Source organism: Cataglyphis hispanica, chromosome 7, assembly GCF_021464435.1.
Source record: "Cataglyphis hispanica isolate Lineage 1 chromosome 7, ULB_Chis1_1.0, whole genome shotgun sequence".
NCBI lineage: Eukaryota > Metazoa > Arthropoda > Insecta > Hymenoptera > Formicidae > Cataglyphis > Cataglyphis hispanica.
The window spans coordinates 2,263,737-2,280,108 of NC_065960.1; the positions used below are offsets into that span (position 1 = coordinate 2,263,737).

Sequence of the window (16,372 nt, forward strand, 5' to 3'; positions counted from 1 at the left end):
TAATGCTCTTAATGCTCATATATAGCATCCGATTAAGATAGAATCAAATTAATCCATTTATATGTCTATATGTAAAAGTATTAAGATAAAATATAAGCTAATCCATTTTAAATATTTATCAAAAATGTAATTTTTTTTATTGTTTTAAAGTCAAAAAACATTTGCCTCATTTTTTTTTTTAATTTTAAAAGGAATACATTTTTTTAAAAGAAAAGTTTGAGACAAATGCTTTTGGCATTAAAGAGATAAAGAAAATTATAATTTCTTAAGATTACATTAATCATATCTTGTATTTTTTCAATAGGAAATTTATTGATTTGAGTTAAGATTATTATTATTATAAAACATAATTTTCTTTCACGTTTAATATCGCAAATCCACCATAAATATACATATATAATATTTTAGTTTCAATATATGCATATGATGATTAATATTCATAATTGTTCTATTTGCATAATCAAATAAAATAATCGAAACTTGGGAGATTCATTGCGATCCATGAAGACGTCTTATATTAGTGTAGTGTCCTGAATTTCTTGACCTAAATAGTCCGCGCGGACTGCTGACCTAAATAGTCCGCGCGGACTCTCGATCGACAGCCAATAATCATAGATTTTTCGATTCTCGATCCAATAGAAAACTTGGATTTCGTCGCCTGGCGAATTATCGCGAGATAATTGGGCTTTACTCTCGCGTCCTTCTCACACCCTCATTGCATCCTTCTCGCGTTATCTTATCCCTCAAATCTTATTCCTTAAACGGCACGCTCGAGCGAGCATCGCTCGGCGTCTTTGAAACTTGATACTTTGACAAAAACTGAAAGTTGACCCTTTTTTTCAGTTATTTAGGTGTCGCGATTCACACCTAAAGTGTGAAACAACATGTTTATTTACGTGTTCACCTGTCATCGACTTTTTTATCGTCCTTTTTATGTACAAGTGATTTATGTCTCAATTTAGTTGAGGCTATTCACTCACACAAACTTATTTCGTATATTTAGTTACATACACACGCGTTTATGTCGATGTAGTTCTGTGCTTTTCCTTCGCATTTTAAAGGCGCGTTTAATATATTATTGATATTTTGCGATTAAAACAATCAACGTCATTTGCATAAGAAATAAATGCTTTTTTCTACGCATTATATTCTTTTAATTCTCAGTTATAAAGTGACGTTATAATTAATGTAGAGAGGAATTTTAAGAAATTTAAATATATACAAGAACATCTTTCTTTAAAATCTTGTAATTATTTATTAAAGTACTTGTTGTGATTAACAATCATATATATATAATTGATTAAAATATATTTTTGTTATAACAATTGTATGCATTGCTCTTTAGTCGCGAGGAACGGACGCTGGGTGCATGAATGAATAGTAAATTTCACTCCCATATATAATTCAGAGTGGACAAAAATGTTCCGGATATTTTCCCATAACATAATAGCTCATGATTGCATCCTGTACAATGCCAAGCGGAACGCATGAAAGCAGAAAATGTTTATTGTTAGTGCGAAACGAAACGTCGCCGCACACACAACTCGATAATAAGCTAATATAATTTCACGAAAGGAGAACATATATATTTGCTTATACTAAAAAATCTTATCATAAAATACCATAATATGTAAATATGAATTCGCGTAGCATTAGTGCTCTTGTTTTGATATATCTTGTTCGTGAAGCCATCGCTGTCCGTTCAAGTTAGTGCTAACAATTATTTCCGTCACGTTAAATTTTTATGTAATCACGTGCTATATATTTTTACATAGTTATGTATATATGTACATATGTAATGGCAGTTAAAAAAGTTTTATATCTATTCAAGTAAACAATATTTCTATAATTAAACAAATATTAATCATTAGAATTTTGTAAAATAACTAAAATATTATAAAATTTTATAAAAAATATGTTCTATCACATATTTCCATGATTAGATACGCCCTCCCCTTTAAAAAAATATTTTATGGATATATTTTATTCTATTATTAACTTAAATAAGACACGCTGATGGATTGAAAAATTTTATCAGGCATTGCTGTACCCAGAGGATTTCTAATTTATAGAACGATTTCGATTACTCAACGATCTTGCAATTGCTTGATGTCCTTCTCCTGTTCTTGCTGTCAAAATGTGATCATCCGATATACGAAAGAGAAGAAGGATCGTGAGTTTTGAAACCTTATTGTTAAAATTAAAATTTTGCAATCATTTTCTCGTCAAGTTATAACATTTTTAAGCTAAAGAATTTTCGATTTTTTATTTATAAGCAAAATGTATACATCTGAGAATAATAAATTAAAAGTTGGATTACTGCTTTTTACATCGCAGTATGCGTGAATTTCACGTATCAGCGAAACGGATTGAATGTGGATGTCACGTTGAGTTCGGACACAATCAGCGCCAGAACAATCACGAGTGAGTGTTTTCCAATTAATCTCGCTGTACAATATTAATAATGAATTTAAAAATCTGCACTAAGATAGCATACGAGTTTGCATGTAAAAGAAACGATAGAAATTTCATAACGATGTAGAATCCGAGTATAGATAATCATCATACTCAATCACCACGTTCAGCGTTATTTTATTTTTTGAAAATTTATTTTACAGATTTTAAAGCGTTGCAATTTTGCGTGCACGTCCCCGGTAGCTTGTTTTCATCTGCATGTATTAACATGTTGGAGTTGAACCTATTTCCTACGTAAGTATATCTAAATAATCAAAGTGGCTTCATATATTGGAATTTGTCGAGAATTTGGGAAAGAACCCATAATTGAATAAAAATTTTTTTTTTTTTTTAAATTGAACAAAAAATTTTTTTTCTTTAATTTATAACTTTTAAAATTTTTTATTATTTTATTAAATCTATCATGTAGCCTGCTTTTGCTTACATATTTTTTCCAACTTACAATTTCTAATTTTTGCTTGTAGATCCATCACGGTTCGCCCTCGTCTGGACATTTATGCCACGAAACAACTTTGGCAGATCAATTACAACTGTATAAATGTATCAATGGAGCTACCGATGATGCCGGTGAATAACACGACGAGAATGGCAGATATGACGAATGAAGAAACGTCCACGGCAGAAAACGAACAAATGGAACCATCAATGGAATCATCAATGACGTCGGGAGAAACGATGACTACGCAAACGTCGGAAGCAAATGGAATGGCAGAACAATTGAAAGAAATAACTGAAGTATCAGAACTTATTTTGAAAGAAACTGAATTATAAAAAAAAGATTAATTTATTAACAATAAAAGGAATTTATCACACAACTAAATTATCATAATTAAATGACAATTTCAATCAATTCGATGGTCAGAGGCCGATTTAAACAGTCGTTCATATCACGATCATTCTAAATCTAAATCTTTCCAAGAGAAGTCAAGGAGGAGATATCGTTGCCAATTTTCCTCGAGTGGTCGCGCTTATGTCGATATATGTATCGTTTTTTCTTTCTCATTGAAAATTACACTTATTCCGAAACTAAAACTCGTCGCGGCAACTACGATATCGCTACTGTTATCCTTGCTTATTGATCGCGTTATCAAACCTTGGCAGCGATAATTATTGTTGCAAAATTAAATTGTTTGTGACTATTCTCAGAATATGTAGTTTTGCAATCTTTTAGATAATTGTAAGTAGATTACATTTTCCGAATGAGAGCTCTGGAAAATTTCATCTGTTTGAAATTGCAAATGTTGTTTCTGTGATGTGAATTGTATATAAGAAACTCTTTGTGTGTGTGAGATGTGTTTTTCGATAGACTTTTCAAAAACTGTTTCAAAAATTTAATTTAGAATCTATTTAATTAATAAAACGGTTCTGGATTTTATATCACATTTTCTTCATTATCTCTCGTTTTGACGAATAAAGGAAATATTTTTTTGTTATGATTACATGATAATATTACATAAATATTTTTAAAGATGTCTTGACATTGATAGTCAGCAATTATAAAAATTCTATTAAAATCTTAGAAAAATAATGGCGTAATTTTTTGATTGTTGTATCTTCCGGTTGGAAAATTATTATATTACGCAACTCGTTTGTATCGTGAGTAGTATTTTCAGTAACATTGTATAGCATTCTTATTTTGTATGTTTTAGCAATTGAAAAAATATCAAGTATGTATTTGTATCGTAATTCACGTTCATATTTCACGATATACATATAACCGCTTTATAACAAAATGAATTTATAATACTATTTAACATAATATATTTATACATATATTTATAATATATTTAACATAAAGATAATCGCTCATAACGAACGCTTATCTTATTATAATATATATTATATATTATCTCATTATGAGCAATTATCTTTATGCTAAATGCTATCCATCGAATAGTGAAACACATATTTTATGAAAATAAATATCTAGGAAAACTTCGAAATATCATACATTATTATTCGCGCATGAAATTTTTCGCGTGTCGAAATTCTTTATCTTTAGAAGCAATAAATTATTATATTATAAATTCACTTTATTATAAAGCGGTTATATGTATATCGTGAAATGTGAATGTGAATTACAAATACATACTTGATCTTGTTGTGATGTTTGAGAGTTTATGCAAATTTAATATAAAAAATATTATTTTTTTACGTGACATAATAAACATGTAAATTAATTTTTAATTATTATGTATAAAATAGATATGTTTGAAAATTTTTCAATTTTGAAAATGTATGAAAAGTGTATTATATTTTTTTTTTTAGTAGTAAAAGTACGTTAAATCGATTTAGCACATGTTTCGTTTAGATTCGAGATAAGGATAGGCAAAGATAGGGGCAGCTAGTTGAGCGGCAAGAAGAAAGTTAGAATATAGACAGAGAAATTCGATAGAAAAGAAAAAAAATACAATTTTTTTTCGAGACTGATTTTTTTCAAGATAAAGAACAATCCAAGCAACTTACATATGACCGGGAATACCTTTGACGAAGACGCTATTGCGAAGAAGACACGATGGCGCAATCTTGTGGCCTTCTGGATTCTGGGGCTGTGCAACAATTATGGCTACGCCGTGATGCTCAGCGCGGCCTACGATATCCTCGATATCAAATTCCATGACAAAGTAAGTATTAGTCGATTTTCATACGTTTAACGTAATAATAAATAAATTGAGGTTTAAATTGTAAAAATCTTTACATTTTAAATCACCGAATTAAACAATAAAAAAGGTGCACACTAATCACTGCATCTCTTATTTGCCGATTTGCTCATTTAATATCAATTTATAAACATCCGCGCATTAAAAAATAACACGTAATGTGATCCATCTGACAACATAATTATTTGATGATCTTATATGAAAAAATGTGTCACGTAATTTATATCATATGACCGGATTTTTCATCGAGTGAAAAAAAAAACGATTTAGCAGTATGAGAACACTATTGTGTAAGCAGCGTTCTTTTAATGCGTCTGATCGTCGCGTTACATAAATCGCAAGGAACACATAAGAATTTAGTACGATTGAAATGTTTCCACGATGACAGTATTTTTCGGTGTATATTGTATATTATTGTATATTATTTATTGGGAAAAATATAATTATAAAAAATATAACTATAAAATCTTTTTATATGTAAAATAAAATAAAATAAATAAAAAAATATATATAAAAAACAGAAGAAATGTGAGATTTGTAAAACGTGTTGCGCTATTAAATTTTAAAAAAGATTTTCTTATTTTGAATAAAAATATCTGTGAGGAAATTGCTAATGTTTCTGTTTTCTTTCTAGGATTCTACGCTAAAGATAAATGGCACAAATATGACGGGAATTCGCACGTGCAATACAGTTTCGACCGGTGCCATACTCTTGGCAGATATTCTACCATCGCTAGCGATTAAAATGATCGTGCCATTTCTGCCGCTTCTAGTACAGTCAGTATTTATATATTTTTCTTTTCTATTTTTAGCCGCTACAAAACGAGCACTGCAAATGAATTATTTTGTTTCTATTAGCGATTAATTGAAATGGCAATAAGGACTAAAGCATAAGTCACTTTTTTTCATGAAATGTTTCTATTATTTTTTTTTGGTTTCTACGAAGGATTTTTTATATTGTCTAAATTAAAAAAAAATAGATTAAATTCTTATTTGAATAGACTGATATACACATATACATATATATTCACATATACCTAAGTAAGAATGTCATTAGCTCACATGGTCGGCACGCTTCATGCGATAATGTGATAATTAGCGAGATTACAGTTCGATGAATAAAGATAAGATTTCGAGATTAATTTGCGTGACGATTGAAGGATGCTCTTTTAATAATGATATATGCATTCTTAGTAATTGCATCCTAAAAGCGGTGAAAAATTGTACAAAGATCATGTGGCAAAATTAATTAATGTGTTTTCCTTATGCATCATACTTGTGTAACAAAACGGAGAGCCGACACTTGAAGCCTCGATCTTTTCACAATGTGCGAAAAAATCTCAATTATCAGTTAAAACGCCAATCGATTAATCGACTCGTTAATTACAGTGCTCGAGTGGCTACCTGTGTGTTATTTTCCGCTGCAGGATTTCTCATGGTATCGTTTAGCACTGCTGAATGGCTCGCCATTCTAGGCGTCGTCGTAACATCGCTCTCTTTCGGCTTGGGTGAGGCCACCATGCTCAGTTACAGTAATCAATTTTCCAAGTATGTAAGTTACTCGCTATTGTTTATATTACCATATGCTAATATAAAATATAAAAATTATAATATGTGTAAATATAATTATAATATTAATTTTATTTTTTTATATGTTTATGATTTATTTTTATCGATTTTTTAGCTGTCTGATAAATTTAAAATATATTAATTAAATTTTCTTGCAGAGAGGTGATCTCGACTTGGTCATCGGGAACAGGCGGCGCCGGAATGATCGGTGCCTTATCTTATGCCAGTCTCACTACAATATTGTCTATCGAGAACACATTATTGGTCATGTTAATTGCGCCACTTTTGCAAGCGATCACGTTCTGGTGTGTCCTCAAACATCCGGCGCGTACCGGAATATCAATCACCAAGAACGGTACTGAAAGTCAAGAGCAGATCATCCAGGTCTCCGAGAAGAGTATCAGGGACAAAATCAATTTGGTACCAGGCTTGCTGAAATATATGATACCACTCGGACTGGTTTATCTTTTCGGATACTTCATCAATCAAGGCCTGGTATACATTTTATCATATTCTCGCTATTTTCGGCTGATAGAATAACGTATTTGCTTATTTTAATTAAATCTACTTATATATTTATATTAGAAACATCTCTTCTTCCTGCATTATATGTTGTAAGAATTATTGTTAAAATAATATGAGATAATTTTTTTTCTTTTTATTTTAAGAAAGAAGAGATATATTACATTGCTGCAAAGAAATTACATTGTTTAGCATTATGTATGAAATAATATTGCTCATCAGATCGTTTTATATTAAATCATTACGCGACAATTAATTTTAATTAAAAGAGATTGATTGAGATACAGAACAGATTGTTAAATTCAATTTTTTGTAACAATTACTAGTAGCATTTTTTTTAGAATTTATAGTATTGTTGTGTGTGAACATAAATATTAATAAATATTATATTACAGTACGAGTTCATCGAATTCGATGACATTTGGTTGAAGCCGTATGAGCAATACAGATGGCTCCAAGCAGATTGTCAGATAGGTTTATTTATCTCCAAATCGTCGGTGAACATAGTAACGATAGATAAAATTTGGATTATGTCCGTGCTGCAGGTAATATACTATTACATATTATGTTAAGAGATTGTACAAAAATATGAATTATATATTCTGTGAAAAATTCATTTCAAAATCTGATTATTCTTTTCAGTTCATTAATGTCATAATTCTGCTGCTTGAGGCTATTTTCTATTATATACCAAATATATGGATCGTTTTCGCTATTATATTGTGGGAGGGTTTAATTGGCGGTGCGACGTATGTGAACACTTTCTATCGAATATCGACTGAGGTAATGTGGCTATTGTAAAAATATCAATTTTAAAATTATATTAGTTAATGCAAATCCAAAAATATAAAAATTAAGTTTGTTGAATATTTCTAGCGAGAATTTACATTTTAAAAAAGTATTTTAAAAAATAGTTTGTTATATTTTCTATTTCGCAATTTATTTATTTATCTTTTACGAGCGTGTAAAATTAATTTGATTGCAGATTCCGAAAACTGATCTTGAGGTCTCCATGGGGATCGCGTCGATGGCGGACTCGATCGGAATTGCTTTGGCTGGTTGGGTAGCCATGCCAGTCCACGATGTCATTTGCAAGCTTAGAAGATAACTAAGGTATCGTAAATATGCAGTATATTAAGAAATCGACATCAAAAAAACAACGAGAATTGTATATCTATAAATCGCCAAATGCAAACTTTCAATGAACAATTCATAATTATACAGCGCTAATATAAAATTATAATACACTTCAATTCATTACAACAAACTCTCTGTAATAAAAACAAGTCATCGTTTTCTTTCAAACTTCCACTTATAAATAGGAGCGGCATCCTTCGAACCAGGTTTCACTAATTTTGGCTTTTTGATCTTTTTATCCTTCAACGCTCTGCGCACTTCCAACTTCTGCTCTACGACTGTCAATTCGCGTCCTCTGTGAATCCTCTTTTCGAGTTCTTTATAAGCCATGTGCTTTTTCTGCTCAATTTTAGAAATAGTTTTGTTATCTAATTCCGGCAGCTTCATGTCTTTAATCGCGCTTAGCTTTGGTCGATTGGTACGTCTGGACAGAAGTGCCGGATGTGTGTCTAGCTTCTTGGCAACATCAAAATTCTTCATCTCAGTATTGTCTTCTACAAAGAAAATGTGTTGATTCTGCATTTCATTAGCAGCGTCAATCATATGTAACTGACTCTGTAGCTTGTCTATCTTCTTCGCTTCAATATTTCTCTTATATGCTACATATCTGAGATCCTGTGTTTCCATCAACTTTATCTGTTCAGATGTGTGCTGATCTTCCTTGTCCTTCTCTCTATGAACACCATTCACTAATTGAGAGTTAATCATATGAAAATGAAATTCATCTGGATTTTTGTTTAGTGCGCGTTTTCGCAGAAGCTTGAGCGTCGCCTGCTTTTCTTGGAAATCCCTGGCTCTCAAAATATAGTCTTTCTTCTTCTCCAGCAGTCCGAGATGTTTACGAACTTCGGGCTGATGACGTTCCCGATGGGTTTTCTGACTCGCCTTCGCGGCTTTTTTCCACGACGACATTTTAATGTTGCTCGTATAATCTGGAAAAGTGTTTGGATTATGTATACATATAACATTTAAAAAATTCATAATATATACATCTTATGACAAAACTATAATCCATATAATGAGGCATTATTAAATATATTGCTGAGAAAAATTTTATTTTTATCTTTAATGTTATTTTTTATTTTAAGTCATGTAATTTTAAGAAATATCAAAAACTGTATTTCTGAGAACTTTGCGTGTTTATGTTGTATCAGTTGTGACAAGATTAGACCCACCATAGAAGCAGCTTTAAACAATTACAATCATTATCGTCATTTCTCCATATTAATAAACTTTTAAGTTAAAAATTTAACAATTTTTTAATATTCCTTAAGATCAAAAGTGCCATGCAGTTTTGTCGTAAAGGATATGTATACTTTCAACTAATAAAAAAAGTGTAAATAAGTTTGATAGTAGATAGAATATCGATAAGAAAGTTTTATTTTTATTATAATAATTATAACTTACTTTTTTATAATCATGAAAAATCACTGAAAAATCCACTATTGTTTTTCATCGATGTTAATAACAGATAATCGTCACATAACCTCGAACTTAACAATTGATCGAGCTATACGTGCTAAACAGCCTAGATAGTAATTCCAGATTCCAGTCGCGCTAAAGGCACATGATATTACCGTACGATGGTAATAGTTTTTAATCTATGATGTTATCCGCGTTGCGTAGTAGATGATCAGCTGATTATTTTATTGAATGAGTACATATTTCAATCTTCAGAAAATGAAAATATGATTTTTTTTTCAAAGCATCGAGGCATTAATAATTTCCAAATTATAAATGAAAAAGAGAAAGGCTTTTTGCAAATTAAACTTTGTGGAATTAAAAGATTAACGAAATAATACGTTCTTCGTTCTTAATTCCAGATTAAATTTAGTAAAAAAATTAAAAAAAAATTTAATTACAAAGATAATACATAAAGAGATATTACAAAGAAGAACAATAGTTCAAAATATCTTTTTTTTTTAAATAATCATAATCACAAAAGATAATTAAAGTAATTTATTTTTATATGATTCGCGACACAAACACACCTTTTTTTAAACGTATTTAATATATAATATCAGCACATATTTTTAACACATCACCGCGATTTTTAAATAAAAATTTCCTCTTGAATATTCTGTAATAAATTATTTTAATAAAAAATAAATTAGTAAACTAAATGTCCCGATTATTAAAACAATTTTTTTTGAACGCGCCACGTATATAGCTTTAAAAAATATATTCTCTCATTAAATTATTTCTCTTAATTCATCTACTATACTCGCAGAACACATAATAATATTCTAATCTTTTATTTAAAAATAAAAGAGATGATCACTCGGTTTGCGTAGACTGATGCGCTCGCGCAGGAAGCGGGAGGACGGTATCGCCCACCGTCAGGGATCCTTGACTGAAAACCTGCACTCCTCTAGACGATGTTGTCGCGTATCTGTTTCGCATCCGGCTGATCGGCCGGCGTGCTCTGATCATCTTGTACCATCCCTTCTGACGTTTCGCCAGGGGACTTCGGACATCCACGGCGATCGAATCTACTCGCGAGGAGGATACCTCGGTGAACTCGCGGGCTCGTTTGTTTGGACGAAGCCGGATACTGTCGACGTTGCTGACGACCGGTTCCAGGGATGTCGATGTCGATTCCTCGACGATTTTCCGTTGTTGAATTATTTCGGTTGTCGTGACCTTGCTTGCTGGAATGCCCAAGCCTGAAATTAAGATTCGAACAGGGATTTCAACAATTCAAGTTTTTTAACGAGATATATTATATATTCTTTAAAAAATTTCTCTCGAACATATGTCAATTCACGACTAGTTCGAACTTTTACTGACCGGAGAAACTTTTCAGGGCATATTTCATAGCTTGCGCAACGGCAGCGAAGAATCCATTGCTATTTTTATTATCTTTAACGTCTTTCTGCATAGATAATGAAGAAGACGGTACAATCTGTCGACAATCCGTTGTTACATCCTTCGAATAATTCTCGACACTCGAGATATTCATCTCCATCCTCGTAATAGACTTGGTGGGCAAATTAACAGCATCGGTAGACTCAACCGAAGACGATTGATTCGTTGATTTAAGCTGTTCCTGTAGCTTCTTTAAACCTGAATCAAGTAAAGGTATCAGATCAGTGCTCAATGATCCTCCCGAATTGTTTTCCATCAACACCGTTATCAGTATCCTGTTGGAATCTTGCCGAGACATAGCCGATGAGTCTTCGTCGCTTATTTTAGGATTTTGATTTTCCTTCTCCGTGTCCTTCGTATCGTTTTGCGCATTTTGCGAATCAATTAGAGAATTTTGCAAAAGTTTTACAAAGGAACACTTTTTATCCTCCACCTGGCTATTTTTTGTATTCTCTATGTTTTGCATAATATTTATCGTGTCTTTTATATCATTTTTGTCTTCTAGATTTTTCGCCTTTGGTGTACTCGAGATTTCGCGAGCGTCGTGAAACTTCTCTTCCTCCGTCGATGTGTTCAAGACTTCCGCGCAGGACATTATCGAGCTTTTGTATTCCGGCACGGTTTCATACTGATCGGAGAATCTCACTTTCTTCACGACATCCGGCGTTCTGTCCGACTTCTCGCAAATGGCATCCGATGCGGGCGATTCCAGAATTCCGCCTTCAGGTTCTGTCAGATTCATATCTATCATCTCATTTACAGTTATTCTTTCGGTTTCGTTATTCGCAGTTTCATCTCGTTTCTCCATGATGTTCAGCTTCCTGCCGGAATTACTTTTGGACAGCTGCTCGTCCTTGTCGATTCTGAACGGCGTATCCTCGTTCGAGATGCGGGAGAAGCTGAAGAACTTGGTGACACCGCAGATATCGCTGTTCTGTGATCCTGGAGCATTGATCGACGGCGAGTTCGTCTTAGGCGTTTTCAGACTGAAATATGGCACACAGGGTGTCTGGAAAGTGGCCTTTTGGCCGACGAGCATCGGTGTGCTGGTCTTCCGGTAGATCTCTGGCGGCGTGCTAGTCTCGTTGTAGTCGCTCATAAAACATTGTTTTAGTTTTTCTTCGATGTTTATCGGCGACAGAAAATATTGAGACCACCACTTGCACTTGCCTAAAGTTTACCCGGGAAAAAAAGAGTTCATATATAATTAAATGTAAATAAATATAACATGCATAAATCATATATAAATTTACAGTAATTATATGCAGGCAATTCTTTCTTACTTCTTCTAAAAATAATTGTGAAATTAAGAGACATAATTTTATTATTTACACAAATCTATACACTTGTTTTGTAAATTTATATTTTGTAATCTTTAACATTTTTTAAATTTTAATTTGATTAAATGTGTAATTTTTTCAAGAACTCTTGGTTTCAAAATAGAAAAAATTAACATTATATATTAAAAAAATTTTTTTTTCTATATCTATTAAATATTATTGAGCATGAAATTTTTTGAAGATATTAAAATATAAAATTTTTATTAATTTTTTTTTTTGTATAACATGAGTTAAACGCATGTTCAATAAAAAAAAAAAATATTTACTTGCTGATACAAAACTTGTATCAAAAGTTTTAGTTCAAGATTTTTACAGATAATTATTTGATTTTCACAGATTTCAAGATAATTAAATTTTTTAATCTTATTATAAGCTCGTGTCTAGCGAATTACCGAAGGACTTGAAATCTTCTTTGGATTCGTATAAGTCACCGCACAGTTGGCATTGTAACGGCAAATGTTTTTCCACTATGTGATTCAACAACTCCTCGTCCTTTAGATCCAATTTATCAAACTCGCCATGTCGTACTGGCAGTATCTCAGAAGCACACAGGCAACAATTGACGTTTAGGCCGGGATGCATCTTGTCCACGTGACGATCGCGACATTTTGTGCAGCAGAACGTGTCCTTGCAGAAACGGCAAACCCTGTCGGTCTGACAAAGAAGAAGAAAATTTTTGGAAATTAGTACTGGACGATTCAATAAATACCTTGTCCATCCACATATTCAGATGCGATCGGCTATTACTGTAACGTTTCAGTGTTTACTGTTTGATGTGAGCAACCGTTCGTCAATAATACCTTTCGTGTAATCATAACAATGTAAACGGACAAGTATATAACATGTAAAGTATACATTTTAAAGGTACATAAGAAAATAAATATATAACTCTAAGTATATATTATAATTTTCACCAATTTGCATATATAGTTAAGCAAATCAAATTCGGAAGTCTCATTAGTAAATAATTAAATATTTAAGAATTACGAGAATTTTTAAAAATTTTATTTAAGTTTAGATAATTTTTTTTTACGTTATAAAGGAAGTCATAATTATAAAATGAAGAAAATTCATTTGATTGAAAAATTGAAAATTTACATTTTTGATCAATGTTCGATTTTTGAAAATTAATAAATCGAGAGTCGAGAATAAGAATTCACATTTTTTAAAACAAATTATAAAAGTCCTTATACATTTATTTAATGAATAATACGATACAAAAAAATGTATTTGTTTCATTTACTGCATGAAAGTATTATCTATATTTGTAGCTTCCTCGGACATGTACAAGTTCTGTAACGCATCAATTGCTTCTTCTTCTTTATTCTCATCCTCTGCAGTTTTTGCAATTGTATTCAACTCAGCCCCTTTCTTTTTGTCCTTTTCTTCTTCAATCGAAATTTTTTTTAACTTAGCTATCCATGATGCACTTTCGTTTTCAATCGCTATATTAATGTCAGTCTCATTAAAATCGGTGTCATGATCGAAAACAAGAGCGCTGCTTCCAGCTCCTCTATTTTCTAACAAGGATAACGCTTCAGCATAAGGCGGTGCTATTGGGGTTTGCACTGGTTCATGATACTCGTATTTCTTTCCTCTATACTAAAAACATTTTTAAATAAAGATAGAATCAAGATATAATATATAATATATAATATATAAGCAAGAATAAAAAATAAGATTGTTGTTAAAGAAATTTATGATTCATAATCAAATAAAAATATAATGTTACACTCACATCTAATGGGTAGCTCATGTCGGAATCAGGTTGACTAAGGTCTCCGCATACAACAAATGGAACAATGATTCTATTGACTCCTGTCAACTCTTCGAAATTGCATGGCTCATGCGTCAGTAAAGGGTTCAGCATGTGTGGTTTATAACCTTCTGGTGGAGAATAATCTTTACAAACAACAAACGCCTCGATACTCGAATTGCGAGAACTACTGGGTTTTGTGCAATACACATAAGGGAAAAATATCCTCAATTGAGCATACAGAAGCGACACGTCCTTAGCACGAAAAATTTTTGCCACAAACGTTCCACCAGGTTTTAAGATGTGTGTAGTTATGTTCAGAGCAGCTAATAGAAGCTGCGATTGAATAAATATATCCATATCATGTAAGCCAGTCACTGGAATAAATAAAATTCATTAATCATTTCAGATAAATTAATTTAGATTTTAGAAAAAAAAAATAAAAAATGATATAAGACACATACCATCAGGTGCTCCATCACATACTACCAGGTCTGCTTGAGTGTTGTCAAAATGCGCAATAATCTGCTGTGCGGTATTGGTATTGGTAATATCACCTTGTAGTTGAATAACTCCTTCCAAGGGTGCCATTGCTTGCAAATCAACTGCCACAATTTTTGGAGGAGATGCATCACCTTTCTCTAAAGCCTTCTTATAGTTCTCACTATATCAAAAAATAAATATATAATTATTTATAATTTTATATATATTTTAAATATATATATATATATATATATATATATATATATATATATTTAAAAAACATATTTTTTATACTAAGTAGAGTAAATTTGTATCTTTTCCGAAATTTACTTACTTTAGCTTGCGAGCTAAGACCTGGCTCCAGCTTCCAGGTGCAGCACATAGATCCACCGCTTTGGACACTCCTAAAAAAGAATAAATAGCAGTGTTCTTGTTAACAATATAGATGTTTTTTTTTAATTACTATTTATTTTAAAATAATTTTTTCTTTTTCTTTTCCATTCCTTCTATATCTTTTTTTCTCAAGATATGTGTATTAAAGTATATAACTGAAAAGAAAAATAAATTTCTTATACGAACCATCGAAAATGTGACATTCGGTATCGATTTGGAGTAGCTTGAAAGCACTTCGGGCTCGCCATCCCTCTTCCTTTGCTTTTCTATAATATATATCGCGCTTGTCTTTTGATGTTTTCCCCATTGTTGTGACGATATTTCGATAGAAATCAAGATTTTTGCTGTTTGCCTAAACAACTGTTTGACAGTTAATTATTACAGGTTATGTTTCGCAGACTATTCCAGCTGATTCCAGCAAACGATGACAGACGGCAACTTATAAATATGGTTTAAATCTCCACTAAATAAAGTTCGAATCTTTGCTAAGTGGGTTTGAATCTTCGCTAAATGGGTTTGAATATTTGCTTCTTCTTTTCGGTTGTTAATAAAATATTACAATAATGTACGATAATAAATTGTAAATTAAATTTTGATTTATTGAATACAAATGTATGTCAACAATTTTATGTAATTTGTAACGTTATAATAAATATGTGCAACTTTGAACCATATTAAAAATTCATAATAAATAATTTCTTGTTGTTCAATTAATTTATACTTAGATATGTGCTGATTTCCAATTGATAATTTTTGTTATTGGCTCGTCGATCGTTGGTATTTGACATACATTTTATATAACAAATAACATGAAAACAAGTATAAAATTTTTTAATTAATTTAATTAAATTTTTATCTTGACTTGACGTCATAGTAATTATTTATATAAATTCTTTTAATCTTATCAAAAATGTTTGTAGATATAGCAAACTAACAATATTCTATATTTATATCTATTCGTATTATAAATGTTAACATTTATATGAGGTTTTACAATGCAAATTTTACTGCAACACTTTACAAAGATAAAATAAAAATAAACTTAGAAAATTTTACAAATAGAAGAATAATTTTTATCTTATCTTTGAAAAAACAAAAATGCATAACGCATAGCTACGCATATACGATATTATATTGTTCACAAATGAAAAAAATTTCTTGCTTTTGGG

The 16,372-nt window shown here is 31.2% G+C and overlaps 4 protein-coding genes across 6 annotated transcripts; 2 read left to right on the forward strand and 2 right to left on the reverse strand.

Moving 5' to 3' along the window:
- The first annotated feature begins 1,519 nt into the window (after positions 1-1,519).
- LOC126851103 (uncharacterized) lies at positions 1,520-3,809 on the forward strand. Its single transcript, XM_050594705.1, has 5 exons — positions 1,520-1,706; positions 2,039-2,173; positions 2,338-2,424; positions 2,619-2,709; positions 2,940-3,809. The coding sequence occupies exons 1-5, from the start codon at positions 1,637-1,639 to the stop codon at positions 3,244-3,246; spliced, it is 690 nt and encodes a 229-aa protein (XP_050450662.1). The 5' UTR covers positions 1,520-1,636; the 3' UTR covers positions 3,247-3,809.
- Positions 3,810-4,002: 193 nt separating this feature from the next.
- LOC126850960 (battenin-like) lies at positions 4,003-8,346 on the forward strand. The gene is made up of 8 exons (XM_050594450.1): positions 4,003-4,007; positions 4,871-5,099; positions 5,770-5,912; positions 6,525-6,683; positions 6,863-7,199; positions 7,622-7,771; positions 7,869-8,009; positions 8,212-8,346. Exons 1-8 carry the CDS (start codon positions 4,003-4,005, stop codon positions 8,332-8,334), a joined length of 1,287 nt encoding a protein of 428 aa, XP_050450407.1. The 3' UTR covers positions 8,335-8,346.
- LOC126851177 (probable U3 small nucleolar RNA-associated protein 11) lies at positions 8,343-10,009 on the reverse strand. The gene is made up of 2 exons (XM_050594854.1): positions 9,771-10,009; positions 8,343-9,295 (listed from the first exon to the last, which is right to left on the reverse strand). Exon 2 carries the CDS (start codon positions 9,273-9,275, stop codon positions 8,514-8,516), a length of 762 nt encoding a protein of 253 aa, XP_050450811.1. The 5' UTR covers positions 9,276-9,295; positions 9,771-10,009; the 3' UTR covers positions 8,343-8,513.
- A 303-nt stretch (positions 10,010-10,312) lies between these two features.
- On the reverse strand, positions 10,313-15,631 carry LOC126851176 (putative tRNA (cytidine(32)/guanosine(34)-2'-O)-methyltransferase). 3 transcript variants are annotated; one of them, XM_050594853.1, is made up of 6 exons: positions 15,390-15,631; positions 15,145-15,214; positions 14,792-14,991; positions 14,310-14,704; positions 13,815-14,173; positions 12,993-13,225 (listed from the first exon to the last, which is right to left on the reverse strand). In XM_050594853.1, exons 1-6 carry the CDS (start codon positions 15,508-15,510, stop codon positions 13,138-13,140), a joined length of 1,233 nt encoding a protein of 410 aa, XP_050450810.1. In that variant the 5' UTR covers positions 15,511-15,631; the 3' UTR covers positions 12,993-13,137. The 3 variants fall into 3 exon arrangements, with proteins under 3 accessions (XP_050450808.1, XP_050450807.1, XP_050450810.1); XM_050594851.1 differs by lacking the exons at positions 14,310-14,704; positions 14,792-14,991; positions 15,145-15,214; positions 15,390-15,631 and adding exons at positions 10,313-11,029; positions 11,154-12,401 and having other exon boundaries at positions 12,964-13,225; positions 13,815-13,947; XM_050594850.1 differs by lacking the exons at positions 13,815-14,173; positions 14,310-14,704; positions 14,792-14,991; positions 15,145-15,214; positions 15,390-15,631 and adding exons at positions 10,313-11,029; positions 11,154-12,401; positions 13,281-13,795 and having other exon boundaries at positions 12,964-13,225.
- Positions 15,632-16,372: the final 741 nt, after the last annotated feature.

What these genes read in the sequence shown, in the direction of transcription:
- LOC126851103 (XM_050594705.1), top strand. Translation starts at nt 1,637, where the DNA reads ATGAATTCGCGTAGCATTAGTGCTCTTGTTTTGATATATCTTGTTCGT. An exon ending in TACGAAAGAGAAGAAGGATC is followed by an intron (nt 2,174 to 2,337) that starts GTGAGTTTTGAA and finishes TTTACATCGCAG; the next exon opens with TATGCGTGAATTTCACGTAT. An exon ending in CAGCGCCAGAACAATCACGA is followed by an intron (nt 2,425 to 2,618) that starts GTGAGTGTTTTC and finishes TTTATTTTACAG; the next exon opens with ATTTTAAAGCGTTGCAATTT.
- LOC126850960 (XM_050594450.1), top strand. An exon ending in TACAGTAATCAATTTTCCAA is followed by an intron (nt 6,684 to 6,862) that starts GTATGTAAGTTA and finishes ATTTTCTTGCAG; the next exon opens with AGAGGTGATCTCGACTTGGT. An exon ending in TCTATCGAATATCGACTGAG is followed by an intron (nt 8,010 to 8,211) that starts GTAATGTGGCTA and finishes ATTTGATTGCAG; the next exon opens with ATTCCGAAAACTGATCTTGA.
- LOC126851177 (XM_050594854.1), bottom strand. Translation starts at nt 9,275, where the DNA reads ATGTCGTCGTGGAAAAAAGCCGCGAAGGCGAGTCAGAAAACCCATCGG.
- LOC126851176 (XM_050594850.1), bottom strand. An exon ending in AGAAGATTTCAAGTCCTTCG is followed by an intron (nt 12,402 to 12,963) that starts GTAATTCGCTAG and finishes GGTAAACTTTAG; the next exon opens with GCAAGTGCAAGTGGTGGTCT. An exon ending in TGCCCTGAAAAGTTTCTCCG is followed by an intron (nt 11,030 to 11,153) that starts GTCAGTAAAAGT and finishes TCTTAATTTCAG; the next exon opens with GCTTGGGCATTCCAGCAAGC.